Source organism: Clinocottus analis, unplaced genomic scaffold (assembly GCF_023055335.1).
Source record: "Clinocottus analis isolate CAN_PGR_092001 unplaced genomic scaffold, fCliAna1.0.p SCAF_8, whole genome shotgun sequence".
Taxonomy (NCBI): domain Eukaryota; kingdom Metazoa; phylum Chordata; class Actinopteri; order Perciformes; family Cottidae; genus Clinocottus; species Clinocottus analis.
This window is the reverse complement of record NW_027176240.1, coordinates 15,134,977-15,153,942: the sequence shown is the minus strand read 5'-3', so window position 1 is coordinate 15,153,942 and position 18,966 is coordinate 15,134,977. Positions and strand designations below refer to the sequence as shown.

Sequence of the window (18,966 nt, the reverse complement as noted above, 5' to 3'; positions counted from 1 at the left end):
GGTTTAACTGGTAGTAAAGAGAGTGGAGGTGAAATGTGAGGGGCAGGCCAATCAAAGCTGTTGAGGAAAGCCATGCAATAAATTAGTCAGAGCGAGGTCAAAGAAATTATGCTGCACATTATGCATTATCTGAATGGTTGTAAAAAAAAAAAAGACAACATGTGTGGCCTCAAACTAATTATGCTTATGAACCTGCTCTGTTCCTTGGATCGGGATCAGACCTATTGTTCTCGCTGGGTTCAACATTCCTCCAGTAATTCAGCCGTGATTCAAATGAGCTTGTCCGCTCTAAGAGCAGAGTGGCTATCATTCAGATTCACGCATGATATCGATTTATGGACTCTCCTCTTGGTGAACCTTTACATTATTCCACTGTGAAATGATATATATGTATATATATATATATATATATATATATATATATATATATATATATATATATATATATATATATATATATATATATACAGCAGTCAACATGTGCCACATTTCCTGTTATGGTCACACAATGGTGGTATTGAATTGTGGGAGTGTTATCTGTTTTTCTATAATGGGATTCAGTTTTAATTTGCAGCAGTAGGGAAAGAGTGGTGCAATCCGTCTCTTTCTCCAGGTTGAGGTTAGATTGGATAAGAATATAGTGCCATTGTCTTACAAAGTGAGAACACAAACATAGATAGGGTGGTAGACAGCCCTGCCACTTCCCTCCTTCAGCTTTTTCAGTGGGACGTAGTCTGGTACCACAGTGCCCCCTAGAGGTCACATGGTTGTCGGCCAAAGTCTGTGTGTGTGTTTCAGTGTGTGCGCGTGTGTCTGTGTGCGTTAACGTGGAGCCACTAGGGGCAAATCCAGGTGTTTTTACAGACTGAAAATTATTCAGAATATACTGTTAATGCAATGTAATTACCATAGTGCACTTAATTGAACATTTGTCTAATTACTAGATGCTACACTGAATACTAAATGTGTCAAAGTGAAAGAGTAGCAAAAGCCATGCAGTCCAAATATGCTTTTGTGCGCCCCGGCCTTGGCCTATACTAGGCTGGCCGCTGTCACTGGCAACACAGGGAAACACAATGGAGTGATGGAGGGACTCATTTGCCAGAGTGGCCTTTGCTGCCACACAATTAGCGGCAGAACAGTGGGCACACCAAATATCCGAGTGCCACTCCACAGGGAGACCAACTTGGTCTGTGGCTCTAAATGGAGTCGGCCAATTTGGCCGGTGACTTCAGTGGCGTGTGAGGCCAGTCATTGTCCACCAAGGCAGGCGCCAGATGGGAGAGAAATGTGCCCGCAGGTGCTGGGAAGAGCAGTCGCTGATGGAGTGATGATATCATAATAACAGTATTAATTAATATTCATGATTGTAAATTAAAACATCTGACGAAGTCCAGCTTCATCAACAGAGCTGTGATTTAGTCTGTGTGCCAGTCTAAATATTATATATATATATATATATATATATAATATTATATTGGGTCAAAGAATTTTTTGGGACCAATTAACAATGAATATAGATATATTCATAAGAATATGAAAGGTTAGGTGTAGTTTGGAGTTACATACATGCTATAAGCTATAAATTTGTTAATTAGTGAGTATAGAGGTGCTGGTATAGGTTGAGATTGTTACCTTTGAATAGATCCAAACTATTTCCCACTTTTCTGTCTTTATGCTAAGCTAAGCTAACCAGCTGCTGGCTTTTTTGTTGTTGCATTAGCACACATTATTATTATTATCAATATTATTAATACACACGTATTAATTTGGGCTTATGAGGTGTTTCCATTAGATCCTACTAAACAAAATAAAATGATTAAAACAATGCAAATAAGTGCAAAGCCTTCACAGTTCTTTAATGGAGAGAAGCATCAGCTTTCCATCACATTAGCCACCTACTGTACGTCTGCCACCCACACCTCATGTGCCTTGTGATGTTATCATGCACAGAGCTGTCATAGCATAAGGAGGATGCTGAGCTGACGCACAAATATAAGGTCCAGAGGCCCTGGTCCTTGCCATATTATAAATGGATGTGATGTCAGTAATCAATAGGTCACCACTGATTTCAGCTTCCCCCAACTCTAAAAAAAAAAAATGCATGCAATTCCAACTCATGTTGCTATATGTCCACCACTTGAGATAATGCACAGTACAGGAAAAGCTCTCAGCTTATCTGTAATGTCCTCTGCAGAATGACATGCCTGTAATGACATGTGGGTGTGGGAGGTGGTTGGGGGGGTGACACAGACAACAGGATGGAAAAGGTGACTGAGACCACAGTTGATTTCTAGCAAAGTGGCTCAGGAGGCTGGAAGTAGGGAGACAGATGGCCACATGGCGCATCGATTCCCCTATGAGGCTTCACACGACAAGAAATCCATTTATGAGATGGTTCTCTGAGTGTAATGCCACTAATTTGGGTCTGATGAGTAACAGAGAAGTCATGTGCCAGCGATAGGGACTTTCAACCATCCCTAAAAGGATTTTTGAGAGCCCAGATGTGCCGTGCGATGAATTTGATTCAACTGTGCTTATCCCTACAGGGCATCTTATCAGGTTATATACCATATACAGAGAGTTTAATATACAAAAGAAATCGTTGCAGTGATTGTACTGTGCCAGTGCACCAGCGGCACGAATACAAACTTTGAAAACACCTAAATATTAAATCGCACACTGAGAATATATAAACAACAGAGGTGGAAAGTAACTCAGGACATGTATTCAAGGGCTGTCCATGAATCCAAATTTGAAGTATTCTTGGAAAGGGCGGGCCTTTCCGATCAGGATCAATACAGGTGTCTCGGACAGTGTTGTCTATTGATGGAGCCACGCCAACTCCCCAATTCTTTTAATGAAGTCATTATATTGTGTTTCATGCCAAACAAGCAAATATTAGCATGCTGATGTTAGCATTTAGCGCAGCATTTGGTGCAGCCAAACAAAGCTGCTCGTGTGGCTTTAGACTCCTTTGATAATCATCTTTAAAACAATTAGCTCGAATCAACGACAACGATCCACGCTGCAGGAGGATTAACTTTATCCGTATTCTTCTCTTACAGTATGTGATTGAATGATGAAAATATCTGTTTGCGTCTCTCCTTCCGTCTAATCCCACCTATTGCGGTGGACTCTTTTGTTCATAGATTGTGATATGTCGAACATGTTTAAGCAACACATGATGTGCTGCTCTGAACCAGGTGTTCATAAGACTCCTCCTCCAGGAAGAGGAGAATCCAGATATCAACAAAAATATTTTTAAAAAAAACATATTTAAAAAATCAAATTGTGAAGTGTTAAAATGTATTTTAAATCCATCCTGGAAATGTACAACCTCAAGTGACCTTTCATAAATGCGAACAAACCTACTCGGGTAGAAAAGAGGTTTAGCAGCTCCTTTACACAAGACTGGCGGGCTGATTGCGGAAAAGGAGGCAGAGTGTGTCTGCTTTTAGAGGCTGTGTTGGCTCGAGTGAAGCCAAACTGGACACAAATCATCTGGAGCACCATCCAGAGGGGTGGGCGTGTGGGTGGGTGGTGAAGGCAGAGCAGATAAAACGAATCCTAAAAAGCTCCTGGCAACTGAATAAAACAGCCCCAAAGGCTGTCTGTCATGGCGTGGCGTTCAAGCGCTGGCCCCCTCTTTCTGTTTCGGGCTTTGTTCATGTCCTGGTTTCACAGCGCTTTCATCTGCCTCCCTGCCTCTCCCATAGGTGCCAGCGTGATTACTACTGACACAAAGAGGAAGTGGCCGACGTGAATCCACAAACGTTACAAAAGTAATTCATTCCTGTCGATTCACTCTATTGTTCAATTCAACTGCCAGTTTGATGAGTTTGCCTTTTTCTGTCTTATTTCTCTGCAACCTTGTTAAAAAAAAAAGCAGAGTCCTGTGTGCTCAGTTAATCACCGCTGCCATCACACTACCCACATTTACTGTCACTTAGCATTTAAATTATGCTATGAAGTCACCTTGCTTGATAGTGCCAGTGCTGGATATTCTAATTTCCAGACTATAAACACTTCAATATAAAGCCCTTATAGCACATGTTTTTGAATCCTATCTCATAGCCTCAGTCTGCTGATGCAGGAGTAGACGCCTTCTTCTGAATTATTGAAAAGCAAATAAAATTGTTACTTTACAGTCTGTTAGAGGACTGCCTGTTTCCTAGTTTTTACCACAGTTATGATATATTTTTGACAGCAATGAGGAGGATGTTCAGAAGTCTCTCTCCTTGATTTGGATGGATCAACATCAGCGTTGGTGGTTGCAGTGGGTTCATATTGTAACCTTCAGCTCTAACACCCGTCACAGATAAAGACACAAGCGCTGACATCAAGTGTGCTGTTTATATTTATTCTCAGAGCCCTGTTTATGTGCAACATGTCTTTCTTTCTTTCCATATTCCTCCTAGCGATCCACTCCAACATCATGATTGCATCACCTTGTGCATGTCTTTCCAGTGGGCATGAAATCGGCACAACAGCTGGGCTGTCAGAAGGTGTCATCCCTGCAAAAGAAAACGGAAGTAGCTGGCTGCAAAAGCTTTCAGAGCATCCTCCTGACACACTGCCGCCTCCCCTGCTGCTCTGCTATGAACTGCTGAACTCCAGATGGGGCTGACTTCTTCACTTATTAAAGATTTACCTCTGCCGTTGTGTCCTTGACCCTTTGAGGCTGAGAGGTGTGGCAGCGACTGCACAAAACAGACTTTGAGCAGTTTGGGGATTTGAGGGGGCAGGCGGTTGACAAACGACTTTTCTGGCTTTGCCAGTTGACAGCGTTGGCAGCTTGTCAACAGAGAGAATGCAATATCATTTGTAGTAAATTACCAGCCCACACAAAGTGACACAAGGCAGTGTAAGTCAAGTTGTTCTGACAGCTCCTTCAGCTGCCACGCAGAGCGTACGTCTGCCAAGAAAACGGCACACACTGAAGACACGAGCCACGCTTTTACCCACATGTGTCAACAATACTCACAAAACAAAACACACACACCAACATGACAAGATCCATTTTATGTAACGTGTACAATACCCTTTTAATGCAAGCATAGGATCCTGTTTCTTTGAAAAGACTTGTTCGAGGTACGCAGAATATTTCTTTATAAAATAACGGATGGGGGAAAACTACACTTTAGGGATTACTTTAGAGATGACTTTAAGATAAACTGGAGTATATCTATCTTGCATTTGAGAGACATTTGTTTACATCAGTTAGATCGACAAGACAAACTGGGACAGGACTGTGAGAACAAAAGGCAGAGGCAGCCGTCGCCACAGTCTACCCAGCAGTGATAACAACAACACCAAACCAAAGAAATCCTGTGATGTGAAAATAGTATCTCTTCTATCTGAGAGGCCTACTCTCTAGAGACAGAAGGTGGTGTTTTTGAGGAGTAAATATAAGAAGTGAGAATTAAATGTGTAATGTGTGGAGGTATATTTACTTGATGTGGGGCAAAGTTTGCCACGTGTGCTGTCTTTAAATTTACAGCGCATTTAATGGAGACCAGTTGTGATGAAATGAGTTTTCAGAGTGGAACGATGTGCTGTAGGTGTGAAGAAGAAGATCTGATCCACTCTGCTGACTGGAGCTGAACCAGACAGATGTGAGCGAGGCGTTTTTCTTTGAAATAGGAGCTCAGATACACAGCTCCAACGTGATTGTAATGGCTTGAAAGGAAAATGTGTTTTTGTCCATCATTGAATATAATCTCCTGGGGGAAGAAAAACACTGCAAGCTGTGTCTGGTGAGACATTCTCCTGTAGTCTAGCCTGGCGTAGTCTATCAACAGTGCAGTGTGAAATAAGTCAAATGATATTTTCAGCAGACTGTGGTCATAATGGAGGTTTGAGTGTAATTGTTTCTGCAGTGAACATGTCTGTGGTAAATGGAGATTTCACAAAAAGCAAGAGTTTTTGGAAATACTAGTAAATAGTATAGTATAGTTTAGAAGACCACAACATTTGTTTAACCAATTTACTATAACTGGTAAATTCATTCCCCAAAAAGTCGGTTAAGGTCCAGAGTCTGATTCAGTTGCATCTAGCGGTACGGTTGCTGATTGTAAGATTGGTGTGCCAAGCCGGTACGAGCACTACGGTTGTCTTTGTGAAAAAACAGTAGCCAAAATCTAGAGCTAGTGTTTGGTTGGTTCTTTCTGGACTACTGCATTAACATGATCCACATTTAGCTATAAACGGCTCACAGCAATTCTTAGTTTCAGGTGAATATACACTGAATAAATCCTACTTCTGAACATAACATTGCTACACACTGGACCGTTACGTCTAAGGGCCTTAGCACTGTAGTGTACATAAAAATGAACAGTTAGAGAGAACCAAAACAGTACATTAACAGGCTGTAAAAACCAAAACACTGAGCTAAAACCATCTGAAATGCCAGCAGTGATGTCAAGTTTCCATGAGCAATCCCTGGTATGGTCCTTTGAACAACACAGGCAGTGTTTCTTAAGTGGAGTGGACAGAGGCAGGATGTGGTGCTGAAGTGGTGGAAAGTCCAGAGTGAAAGCCAAGTGGGACCTCGGGCGACGCTCAACATGCAGTCATGCTCCAGTTAACTGGAGTTCACCACGGGTTAAGTGGGCAATAACTTAACAACAGAAACTTCTAAAATATGTGGACATGCCGGGAAGATACCTACACACTATTTGACAAATCCCGTGTCTCCTCAACTGTCATTTTTTGATTTTGACGTCTGCTGGGTGGGCGATACCTTTGTCTTTGCAGAAAGGCTGATTCCTCAAACTCGCAGAGCAGAACAAACCCCGGCTGCTGCTTCTGCAGCGAGACTGCGCACGTAGTAGCCGTTTGCTCCGGCCCCTGGGACGTCGGGGGGAGACACTGCTGCTGTGCTTCAGACTGGGGAGTCCATTTTACTCCGGGCTACATGGTCCAGGCCACTGACTAGTGCACTGCTTCAGTGCCCACACTGCTCTCAGAGGAAGTGACCTCAATACATCCAATAACCCTGCTCGCACAAGCGCGACAGCAGTGGAAGATTGGAAACATACCAGGTTTCTTATCTTAGATTCAGCGAAAATGAGAGAGTAGATTGTTTTGGTGGCGTAAATGTCAAGGGAAAAATGACTCAAAGTTTTTTTATGCAGTTGATATCCAAATTACATCTTCAAAGGAAAAATGAAATATTCAGCTGGCAACTGTTATTGAGGAAGTAAGATAAAATGTAATCACAATAAATAGCATCACATGCAGCAAGCAAACCGGGCTCTCTTTTATCTCGGGCATAAAATGAAATACCAGTTTCATGGCTCTACATGCTGAATAAAACTAATAATGTACAATATAGATACACATTCATTCCTTTCTCATCCCGAGTTTAATGCGATATTCTCATATTCTTAATCAAATGTTCAAATTAGTGAGATCCTCGGCTTTCTCGAGTGTTATCAGCTTTGAACCCATGGTTTTGTTTGAAGTGACCACCTGCTGTTTGGTGCTAGCAAACAAGCTACTGAATATAGCGAAGCATTTAGCTTCCCCCAGGGGGACAAAAGATCAGTTAATGCAGGTTTTAAATCACTGGAGATCCTAATGATATGAAAGGAATATCAGGAGCAGGGTTCACGAATACTGTGTGATCTCTAAAGGCCTGGAACCAAGGAGGATAAGATGCTGCTGTCTGCAGATATGTCCCTCCTCATAGCTGCTGTCACCACCAGCTTTCATACAGGGAGTCAATGAGGTAGAGCTTGGCTGATAAAACAAAAATTATACAGGTTATTCAATCGACATGAAGGCGGATCATCTGCCTATGGCCTCAATCCACAGGCACAAAGCACATTTTAGCTTTGTAGTGTGGTGACTGAACACACTGAGCCACGGGAGCTGATTGGTGCTGATTATACGGGCCTCTGGGACTGTGGGCACCACGGCCAGGTGATTGTGTGGGATCCTGCATTTGGCACTTGTTACTGTTGTTTTCCACTGAGATGCTAATCATCAAGCATGCGCTGGAGGCATGATTAAATGTCACACAGCTCCCTCGGTTTTGGCCCTCTCACTGTGAATAAACCTTTCTCCCCCACAGGCTGAGGTAGCCTGCAGTCTGCAGCAGGAACAGGCTGAAGCTGCACAGAGCCACAGCTCCCCCTACAGGTCACACTACAAAATACAACAACAGTCAGGTCAGTGTGCAAACTGTTGTTTTACTTATCCCAAATTGAGCCTCTATGCTAATACAGTTTGGATGGTAATTTCATCAAAATGTATTTTTTTCTGGGCTGTGGTAACTTATTTGTTGTTTCACGTTGTCCAAATCGCACACCACCATATGTTTGGCCTTAATTGTCATACTCCAGTTGCCTTTATTTCTCCTGTTTCTCTCACAATGTTACATTCATCAAAACGCAAAAATCTTTAATCAAACAGCAATCTTGGGAAATAGAACATTGTGTGAAAGAAAAGGAGAAAGAAATGAGAGGGCGAGGCTGCACTCGTGTGACGTGTTCAGCTCTACATGGACATCTTGATAAGATAACCCTTTAATAGTGAACTGTGAGTAATGACAACATTTGACATTAGTTTAAAATCCGCTGCACATTATGAACACACTGACAAATATGCATACATTAAAAAGTATTTCTGCGTGTATACTAACTGTACTCTAAAATAAAGCTTGCAAACAAACGTTGGCTGTAGTGTTTCAGTGAAAGTAGTATTTCCATCTTATTTTTCATTCTTCTAGAAAATGCTCATTATCTTCTCATATAAAAGATTGACTGTGATCATATGTCATACAAAGTTATTTTATCCGAAATCCAGATCAAAAGAAGAGCAACAGGTATTGTCTTGGTACAGTCTGTTTGACTAACACATAATATCTCGCTCTCAGGAGTTTTGCTGGAGAGACTTGATGACGTAATGGACCGTAGAACACAAACTAAAGTTGAGATTTTAATCCTCAAATCACACATTAATTGGTTTCCAGTAACAAAGTTTTCAAATGGAAACACAAAGAGCATTTTTTGGTTCATAATTGTTTTGAATGTTTGAAACACCCCCAGTATGTAACATACTCTCGGGATTCTTTTCTATCACATATAACATCTATACATAACATCTATATCAACATGGACGGGATATGATATAAAACGGATGCTCATGATTTTTCTTTCTTTCGATTATCTTATCAAGCTGCTGAGGCACGAGGAGTCTCAGGTGGGTTTACAAAAATATGGTTTTAATGACGATAAAATTAAAGAATGTATCAACAAAATCAGCCATTAACTTCTGGACCCAATTTTATTTGTATAGCTTCATATCCCATATCACAATCTTTTCAATCTGTACGGCATACATCTATGACACTGCCTACAGAAAACACAGGTTTAATGACCACGTTCCACATCAGGTACGGGACAACTTGAGTTTAATCCTGTAGCGAGCACAGTGGCAAGTTGTTTTTTACGATTTATCTGATCATCCATGAGAAAAATAAAACTTAAAATCTTTATTGGACAAGTATGTTGAGCGAATGTACGTGAATTCATTCTGTAAACAACAAAAAAAGTGCAAAAAAAGGAAAGAAATACTTTTCATAAAGCCTACGTATATATTGTTTAGCCATGAGTAACCGTAATGTTTTTTCAAACTTTACCTTTTCAATACAAAGCAAAAGTTGCAATGTGACACCACTTTAAATACATTTGACAATTTCCCACATCGAATAAAATCTTAACCATAGACACGGAAGGCACATGATTAGTAACAGCCAAAAGCTCGACAGATATGACACAGTAAAAGTTAAATTTTCATGATAAAAATGTTTTAAATTCTGCTCCATCTGCATCTCATAATGCCATGCTCATTTATTGAATAGCTAATGATTTGACCTCATGACTAAAATGTAACATTTCCGTTTTTTACGAACAGCGGTATCTTAGACCTTATGAAGCACTTTTTGGGTGCAGTATGATACCAATTTACTCCCAAATATTAATACCATAATATTAATAACAATAGATTAAATCATTTGATAAAACCACAGACTCCATCACAGAGAACTCATCACAATTCCTGGCAATAATCAGACGGTTGCATTTTTTTGGTGCTCATTGTGTGCGTTGAACGTCTTCGCACACTTCTCCAGTCCCGCCTGCACTTTACTCGCGTCAGGTCGTTCTTCTGGCTTCTCACGCAGCATTAACTTGATGATTTGGATCTGCAAAAAAAAAAAAAAAAAAACATTTTCTAATGAGATCTTTCTATCAACAATAATGAATGCTGTCATACTGCAATATTGCTGAAGAAAACTCGTATTTTCTCCAAACGCTGTCATATGCTCAGTTTTATTTTTTTTTCGAAAATGTTTGCCTGCAGACCGCGGCCGTCTTGTTTTGACTCCTCAACTGTTGTCTGTCCCATGCGGCAAATAACTTAGTCGGGACAATAAGAACACAATACTCTACCTCTTGGGGAAAAGTCTGCAAAAAGTCTTTGGGGAGATTCTGACGTCTGGCATCCTTCAGAATCTGGTTTTCATCAAGTGATGAAAGAATAAAAGAAAGCATTAGTTAGCCTAGAAGAATTACAATTATAGTTTGTTACACAAATACTAGAAAAACTGGAAATGGTAGATTAAAAGATAAACATTAAATCACATCTGCTTTCTGCAGTGCACTGCTTTTGTCACAATTCAATTCATTTTATTTCGTAAAGCCCAAAATCACAAACACAAATTTGCCTTTATTTGGGCTTTACAATCCGTAAACATACGATGACATCCCTGTCCACACACTACATATTGAAAATAAATCAACTTCTGGTGTAAACTTATCTTCTAGACTAGAGATAGGCCTACATAACATGTCCAAAGTTCAATAGTAAAACCCAATGTCACGCTGTGTTTATGAACTCACCATTCCTTTCTCATGGCAAGTAGAGATTTTCCAAAAGATTTCCAAGAAAATCAGCCCCAAAGCAAATATGTCCACTTTCCGGTCATAGTTCTTCTTGTTCTTTTGTTGTAGAAACACAGTATTGATATTTAATTTCATTATTCATCATGAAACATTATCTAGTTAAGCTCATGAGGCAAATTAAGTTTCAGCTTCCAGCTCAGTTTTAACTGCATGAATGTAAACCTTTTAAATCATTTTCTGTTACAAAATTAATATCTTTTGATGTAAACGTTTCAATTAGACAGCTGTCAAAATATGCAAACGTTTGATTCTGAGCCCGCACACTTTCAGTCCAATCAGATGCAAAGGATTGGATTTAAATCCATCTCATAAATGTTCACAGCTCAAATATTTCATTTCCCTGGGACTTTGAAACAATAATGCAATATAATAAAAAGTGAAAGACCATCTCACTTGTTCAGGAGCCATGTAAGATTCAGTTCCACTGTCTGTCGTTCTGTCAATCAGAGCATTGCCATCATCATCATCTCTGGTAACCAGACCAAAGTCTCCAATTTTCACTTCTCCATTCAGACCAAACAGGATGTTGTCAGGCTTTCCAAGAAAACAAAACACACAAATTGAAACAAATAAAAAACAAATTAAAACCGTACCTGTGTTTGAAACCAGCATCAAATCTAAACAGTCAGCGCTTTTCTTGTTCATCTAGTTGATCTTTTGTCGGTACAAACCACAATATTAATATTTGTGATATTATGCTTTCAACATTTTTTTTAAATGCGAGTTACATTTTCTGTTTGATTCTTCCCTGTAGACCTCATTCGTTATTCTTGTTAATTCTTATTTGTTTTTTTGATAGTGATTGGTTTAAATGTATGTTTTATGCTGACGACTGTACTGTCTAGATCAGAGGTATTCAACTAAAATTCACTGAGGTCCAGTTAGAGAGAATTTCATCATGCAAAGGTCTGGAACATCACAATAATGTCAAATTTGCGCTGATGTTGTGCCGTATGCATTGAAGTAGCCAACAACAACAGTTATATTAACGTCTGTATGTAATCAACAACTGACTGACAATTTAAATAAAGAAAGTTCAATTGAATAACATCTAAACAATAATTATTATTACAGATTTCAAATTGAACTGGATTCATTATACATAATACATACTCTAATCATACATACACTATCTTCTCTTATTTCAAGTAAAATAAAGGCTGGATTTAAAATGGAAAGCTCTAAAAAAAATGTTAAAAAATATTTAACTTAATTGTCCTCCAGCTTTGAATTCAGTTTATTCAGGCATCAAGCGATGTGGGGTTATGGACTATCTGTGATTATTAACCACTTGTTAAACCACTCTGACCTCAGGGTTGGATGCTAAAAAGAGAAATGTGTGTGCAGGACTTTTTCTGGTAATTAAACCTCTTGTTTCAGCTCATGTCTCCTCTCTGTTGACGTCATGTTGGTCGGTCAATTAATGTCTTAGGAATTAGGATTCTGATCATATACGGGTGAATACCAGGACAATATCCTGGTTCTATCTTATCGGCCATCTGACCTGCTTCACTACTGGTTTGCACCAGGATGTGTCTCAGGGTGCTGACTGGAGCTCTTCGGGGTAAACTAGACGACGTATTAGATGTTTCAGATACTTAAACACATAAAGTTACACACTAGCGTCTATATAGGCTTCACCTCCAACATACATAAGTGGGTATTTTGCACACTGGATGGTCTCACCTTAAGGTCCCTGTGGATGTGCTTCTTGGAGTGAATATATTCGACTCCATTGACTATTTGCTGAGCAATGTTTAGTCCTTCTTCACTTCTCTTGGAGTCTTGCAGAGACTCGGTGTTCTTCTCTGCAATCCACTCTTTTAGTGTCTTTGTGTCACATAACTCCATCTGAATGTAGAGGTACTTTGCTGATGAATTGTTTGTCGGCCTACAAAAGAAAGGAGAAAGAAAACAATTCACTCTCCTTTTTTTTAGCCAATCATTATGAAGTAAATGTAGATTGTGCAACGTATTGGCTATAGAAAAAGTGACACCATCTGCATTTAGATTGTTTCCCTATAAGCCTCGCTTTCAGTACGCAACTCTGTCTGCCACTGGGTACCATCCACAGGGAGACTGTACCCGTCAAAAGAAAAACAACCTCATTGACAGAGGATGCAAAAGAGGCGAAGAAGGAGAGGAATAAAACAAGAGCGGACCGTGGACGGGCATTCACTCAGTTGAGGGTGCTTCAGGCAAAAGTTGTCCGTTTCCATTCGAACTTGAAATAAAAAGGGGAGACTAAAGGTAAGTGCATGAGACTTACTTGAAAGAGCTGTAGCCAGCTGAACTGTCAGTGGATTCAGAATCCCCCTGGTATCCTGAATCCTCCATCCAAGATGCATAGTATCTGACGATATTAGGGTGAAGGAGGTCTGATAATGTCCCCACCTCTCGAAGAGCTCTACTGTTCCTTAAGAGAACAAAAAACAAACAAAAAAAAGAGTTGTTAACAAAGTAATTAGCAGGAATGAAACACAACTAAACACGGCACAATGCACACTGGAGTCTGACAACTGTATATGCTATATTGAAAACTGTGTATACTTACTCTTCACAGCAGACAATCTTTACAGCAAAATCCTTCTCCAGCAATTTATGTTTTGCCTTGTAAACATAACCATAACCTCCACTGCCGAGACACTCCATGGGATCAAAGTCTGAGGTAAACCTGCCGAGATTAACGATATTTTTCAGGCAAAAAAGGTAAAAGAAAGTCTTCTTGATTGTACAACAATTATTGTGAGAGAAGTTTAAGACCATATCAGAATCTAAAACACATGCTACAGTGCAAATCGATGTTGTTTCTTTCATACCTCGACTCGATGGATGTTTCATTTTGACTGTTTCCAGTATTCTGGTCTTTGACAGCAGCCTTAGAGAATAAACCATGAATATATGTAATTGTTACCCGCTCTGATTATTAAGGTGTATATTTTTAAGAACTACACAACCATTTCCATCACATACATGTCTGCAGCATCAAAATAACCAAGTTGCATGTAGTCCTTTGGAGGGACTTAAGCCCTGTTTACACGAGGAGAAAACGCATATATATTCATGCAGTTTGGCCTTTCATTTACACGAAAACTGAGATATTCTCACGGAAAACAATCATTTCTATAAACTCCGACCAAAGCGGAGATCTATGAAAACTGTGTTTTCGTGTTTGCGTGTGCACTCGGTCAAACGGAGTTTTAGGTCCTCAAACGTCACCGCACGCGACTAAAAATGCATCACGTCATATATGAGCGTCCTCTGTTGACAGTTCGCTTGATCACGGCGCTCGTGGCGTATTTATGCGGGTTCATGTAAACAGAAACTTTTTGGAAAACGATCATGTGTGTACGACGTTATTTTTGAAAACGGAGGGGCAGAAATATTTGTTTCCGTAAATACCCGGCTACGTGTAAATGTGGCCTTAATTTGCGGCTCTCTATTTCCCCCGATTGGACACACAAAGCGTTCTTGTGTCACAGTTCAGCTCCACACCCTCCTCACTCTGTTTGTCAGTCACTCCCTCCTCGTCAGTCTGACTCCCTTCACCTGTTTACTCACCTGACTCTGATCAGGAATCAGGCCACTATATCGACTCCTGTCTCCCAGACACACCCTGCTCTTCAGCTTTCCGTGGCAGACTCGCAAGGACTCTTTCACGGACTGATCGCCTGTTACGACCCTGCCTGTGCCTGTTTGAGGCGCTCGCCTGACTCCTGATGAACCGACTAGCCGTTCTGCTGATCCTGACTTAACTCCTGTTTCACTCTGCCCACTGTTTCTGCAAGTTGCAATAAAAAGGTTGAGGATCCCTGGAATCTTGTGTGTCGCATTTAGGTCCAGATACAACTAGTTACATCTTGCTCTAATTGTGTTACTATTGTGTTTCCCTTTTCCACATACAGAGTAAGTATTATAGAAGAGGATGGGTCGAAGATTGGTTCTGTACAATTGTGATACAAAGTACATACCTGATTCTTGGAGTTGGATGAATCTGCGAATATCTTTGAGTCACCTGTTGTTGCTGATGATGACTCATTGGACTCCCTTGAGGAATATAATGCGAGACATGAGTACAGCTTTCTCGGTATTTAACTCCATGGCTTGCTCTTAATGACAATAAGTGCCTTACAGGGCAGTTAATATAGGTGGTCCACCATCCTCGGTTGATCTGACGGACACCTGCGATGCAGAAGAGGTGTTTTGCATAATGTTAGACATCACAGAATAAAAGACTATTTCCTGGAAGTAAAATAAAGTGCAATCACTCAAATGAAAAAATGTAAATATCTTGTTTTATTGGAAGGGCTTTCAAAATAAAAGCATGTAGGTTGTGATTAAAATAGTGAGCCGTACCTTTAGATCTTGAATGTGATGAAAAATCTACTTTTCTACCAAACTAACCCTAATTTGCCCATTTATTAGGCGCTACATGAAACTGTAGTTTTAACCACGTGTTCATAATTAACTGGCAACTGCATGTATATTTCAATGATTTCAAGTACAAAACATGAAATACCTTGCTGTCCCAGTCGGTCTGTTCTTGGAGAGCAAACCAGGCTAGCTGAGCTGCTTTTTGTTTGGCTTTCTTGGTAGTCCAACCCTCACCCACAGGGTAGTCCTTTTTGTCGATTATGAATTTGAAGAAAAACCTGTGTTTTGAAAAAGAGGAAATGATGTAGATCATTGTGTAAACATTTTGAATATTGTGTCTGCAGTGTCTATTCAGATTGCAGATGTTCAGGTTCATACTTACTGAAGCCTATCAGATGTGTCACGTCTCCTTTCTTCAACGTATGAAAGGCTGCGGTTTGTTTTCTGACAGTAGTTGTTGACAATTCCAATGTAATTTGTCTCTGCGCAGCTGTTGTCCTGAAAGTTCACACTGAGGCGACTTGTCTCATTACTGTAATAGTAAAGTAATATTTTACACTGAAGTCACGAAAATGAAACTTACATTGTGATTTACTCACCTGATATCCAAAACATTTTGATTAAATTCCTCCTCTCGTTGCGCTGATGTGGAGTCGTTACTATCTATAGTAGTCTTGAAAATAAATAAATGAAAATGTGTTCGATTGTGGCACCGTAAGACAATGGTTATCAAAGACTTTTCTTAAGTCTGCGGAAACTAGTGTGTACATACCTCTGTTGTATTACTGCCACATATCTCCTGATATACAAGTTTGGCTGCTTCCTCCTTAGCGTCCTTCTTTGTTCTTCCAGTGGCCGTTGGATACTCCTTATCACCAACTATGAACCGACAGCATCTGATATCGTACACGTTTTTATTCAATTACATTTTAAATCAGGACAAAAATGCTACACATTATAATGCATTCAAGAGGCTTACTGAGAAGCACCGGCGGGTCCCAGTCTCGTTGTCTCCACAGCCTTCATATCCACCCTTCTCTTGTGACAGTATTCATTGAGCCAACATGTGTAGTTGGCTTGAGTGATAACTGTCTGATCAGCCGGTGCAGGAGAAGCTTCTGCTGCATTTTCTGTCTGTCAGGATAAGATTAAATAGTGCTGTGATTTGGTTTTCCATTCTTTGGAATACTAAAATTCACACCTTCAGTGAGTCAATGAAGAGGTAAGATATTCTTACAGGATCAATTGTTTTCTCCAACAGGACACTCAGGGCTTTTGCAGCTGCATCGTGTTTGGCTTCCTTCTTGTTCTTCCCCACACCTTCAGGATACGGCTTACCATTCAACACTGCTCTCATTGTGAATCTGAGAATAAATCAGACAACTTTGTTCGACAGGAAAGTAACACAAGAATGTTGTGTAAGGTTGCATCACAAACACAATAATCTGCAGGTGAGGTTGATCACTTTATTGACCTCACTTTGGGCTCTCATAAACTTTTTTTTAACCAGCACTAGTACTGGTTAGAAATGATTAAATATTTTAGTACTGGTGTCAATATGATACTTGGGTTGGGTATCTATTCCAAAACTACTTCTCAATGTCCAACCCGATGCCTCAGACACAGTTCAGTCAACTTAAAGGTGAGATGTGTAACATAACACATTGGGAAAAAGTGTCAGTGCTCTTCATTTTTAATTTTAAATGTGTATATCCGATTGTATAGACCCAGTAGTACAAGGTAAGGTACAATACTGATTATATGTTTAGAGCAATGTGATCAGTTATAGCACATTACACTCTTAAAGACTATTGAGCTTCAACATTCCTGCGTAATATCTCATGTCGCACCAGAGAAAGAGTTCAACTCACGTCTTGATGTGGTCGAGGCCGACGGATCCAACCTCTTCATATCTCAGCTCCATGCGCTCTCTCTGCGCATACTCGTTTAGTTGACCTACGGACATTATTACTAACTCGACAGTCACAATACAACAGAGATTAACTCTCAGATTATTACCTAACGATACATCGTCTTCGTTTTCATTTGAACTCGACTTCCACGCACGACCGGGCTGTTGTAGTTCAGCCTTACCCTCAGTAAGTTTCGTTTTCTCCGTAAACGTCACACAACATGGCGCCTTCACGTACTGTCGGAAATATCAAAACTGGATCAGCAGACACGAACTGAGCGGTGAAGGCTGTGGATGAATTGTGGACTAAAGTTGTTAATGCTCTTTTTCTTTTAATTTTTAGATTTTTTTTGTCCAGCAAAGATTTCATATCCATTCATCTAATTAGTATTATACAAAACTTGCGAGTAGCGCTTCAGATAAACAAATGAAAGAAATGAAACGGTTATCTAACGTCTTTAATGGAACCATTCAAACAAGCAAAAAAGTATTGATGTATTGATGTATCGTCTTCGTTTTGGTCTCAATTCTACTTCCACGCACGACCGGGCTGTTGTAGTTCAGCCTTTACCCTCAGTAAGTTTCGTTTTCTCCGTGAACGTCACACAACATGGCGCCTTCACGCACTGTCGGAAATATCAAAACTATGTGGACGGAAACGCGTTGGGGATAGACATTTTCTAATCGGGATAGTAAAAGTGATGTGTTTGTTTTGGCTATTTTACCTGGAAGCTGTTCATCTTCACTGTCAATAATTGTTTTGACAGATTTTTTATTTTAAAGGTACAGTCTGTAGCATTCTTTAGGGATTTTTTCTTTAATCACCTTACATGCGTTACCTTAAAATGAGCCATTTATACTTACTTTAATTGCAGTCTAGAGAACGCTAACTGGCTGAGCCTTCCCTAAAGTATTGTTCCCTAATCAATTCCTACATTTAGGTAACATACATGTCTATACATTGCATTCTGATAAATTTAAAATAATGGAAATGCTTGTGTTGTCCTTGTCTTGCCTCATATCCTGTACTGTAGCTGCTTGGCTGCAATGCAGTAACAACATTGTTTTGTGTCCACGGCCTTGTTTTAAGTAGCCAATTGCATCCCAATCCTGACTCAAAGTATTATTTTACCAAACATTCTGCCACAAGCAAACAAATCAAGAGCTACTTTGGAAATTACAGCTGTTAGCAACAGCCAGTGTACTTGCTGCTCCACGTACAGTGAGGACAGATGAGCTGCCTGGAGCAGAGCAAAGTCAACTTAATCAATCAATCAATCAATCAATCATTTAATCAATCAATCAATCAGCCAGCTGGCTATTTGCCATGAAAACTGCTGGTTCTGTTGCTGCAGAGAAAATTTCTCCTTTAAAAAATTTCTCCTTGGAGATTAATAAAGTACTTTTCATTCATTCATTTCATTTTCATTCAAGTGACTCTCAATGGGCGACTGTTCAATGCAACATGGAATATGCAGCCGCAATTGATAATATGATGCTTTTCTAAACAAGCACAGGCTTTCTATGAGGGCATGATGAGCGGGAGAGAGTGCAGGCTCCTGGCAGCCGTCAAAGTCCAGCAACTCCACATTGCAGCCTGGAACAACAGCATAAGGTAGCTGTGAGGAATTTGGATTGTGAGTATTTGGTCATCTGCGTTTTTGTCAATGTTTTGTCTGCATTTTATTTGGTTATTCAAAATTCACA

The 18,966-nt window shown here is 40.1% G+C and overlaps 1 protein-coding gene across 3 annotated transcripts; it reads right to left on the bottom strand.

Annotated features, from left to right (window-relative positions):
* Positions 1 to 9,114: 9,114 nt before the first annotated feature.
* LOC137779963 (interferon-induced, double-stranded RNA-activated protein kinase-like) lies at positions 9,115 to 17,455 on the bottom strand. Of its 3 annotated transcripts, none has more exons than XM_068568239.1 (17): positions 17,219 to 17,455; positions 16,585 to 16,711; positions 16,327 to 16,481; positions 16,120 to 16,243; positions 15,947 to 16,020; positions 15,730 to 15,858; positions 15,493 to 15,625; positions 15,106 to 15,155; positions 14,945 to 15,020; positions 13,793 to 13,851; positions 13,528 to 13,647; positions 13,243 to 13,389; positions 12,660 to 12,864; positions 11,367 to 11,507; positions 10,911 to 11,009; positions 10,461 to 10,523; positions 9,115 to 10,213 (listed from the first exon to the last, which is right to left on the bottom strand). In XM_068568239.1, exons 1-17 carry the CDS (start codon positions 17,311 to 17,313, stop codon positions 10,079 to 10,081), a joined length of 1,932 nt encoding a protein of 643 aa, XP_068424340.1. In that variant the 5' UTR covers positions 17,314 to 17,455; the 3' UTR covers positions 9,115 to 10,078. The 3 variants fall into 3 exon arrangements, with proteins under 3 accessions (XP_068424340.1, XP_068424339.1, XP_068424341.1); XM_068568238.1 differs by having other exon boundaries at positions 9,116 to 10,213; positions 15,730 to 15,879; XM_068568240.1 differs by lacking the exons at positions 9,115 to 10,213; positions 10,461 to 10,523; positions 10,911 to 11,009 and adding an exon at positions 12,478 to 12,542 and having other exon boundaries at positions 11,439 to 11,507; positions 15,730 to 15,879.
* Positions 17,456 to 18,966: the final 1,511 nt, after the last annotated feature.

Bases quoted from the DNA above. Each gene is read 5' to 3' on its own strand.
- LOC137779963 (XM_068568238.1), bottom strand. From the start codon at position 17,313: ATGTCCGTAGGTCAACTAAACGAGTATGCGCAGAGAGAGCGCATGGAG. The intron at 15,626-15,729 runs GTAAGTATGAAC...TTCAAAACACAG, and splicing joins GACACATCTGATAGGCTTCA to GTTTTTCTTCAAATTCATAA. The intron at 15,021-15,105 runs GTAAGGCACTTA...ATATTCCTCAAG, and splicing joins CCACCTATATTAACTGCCCT to GGAGTCCAATGAGTCATCAT.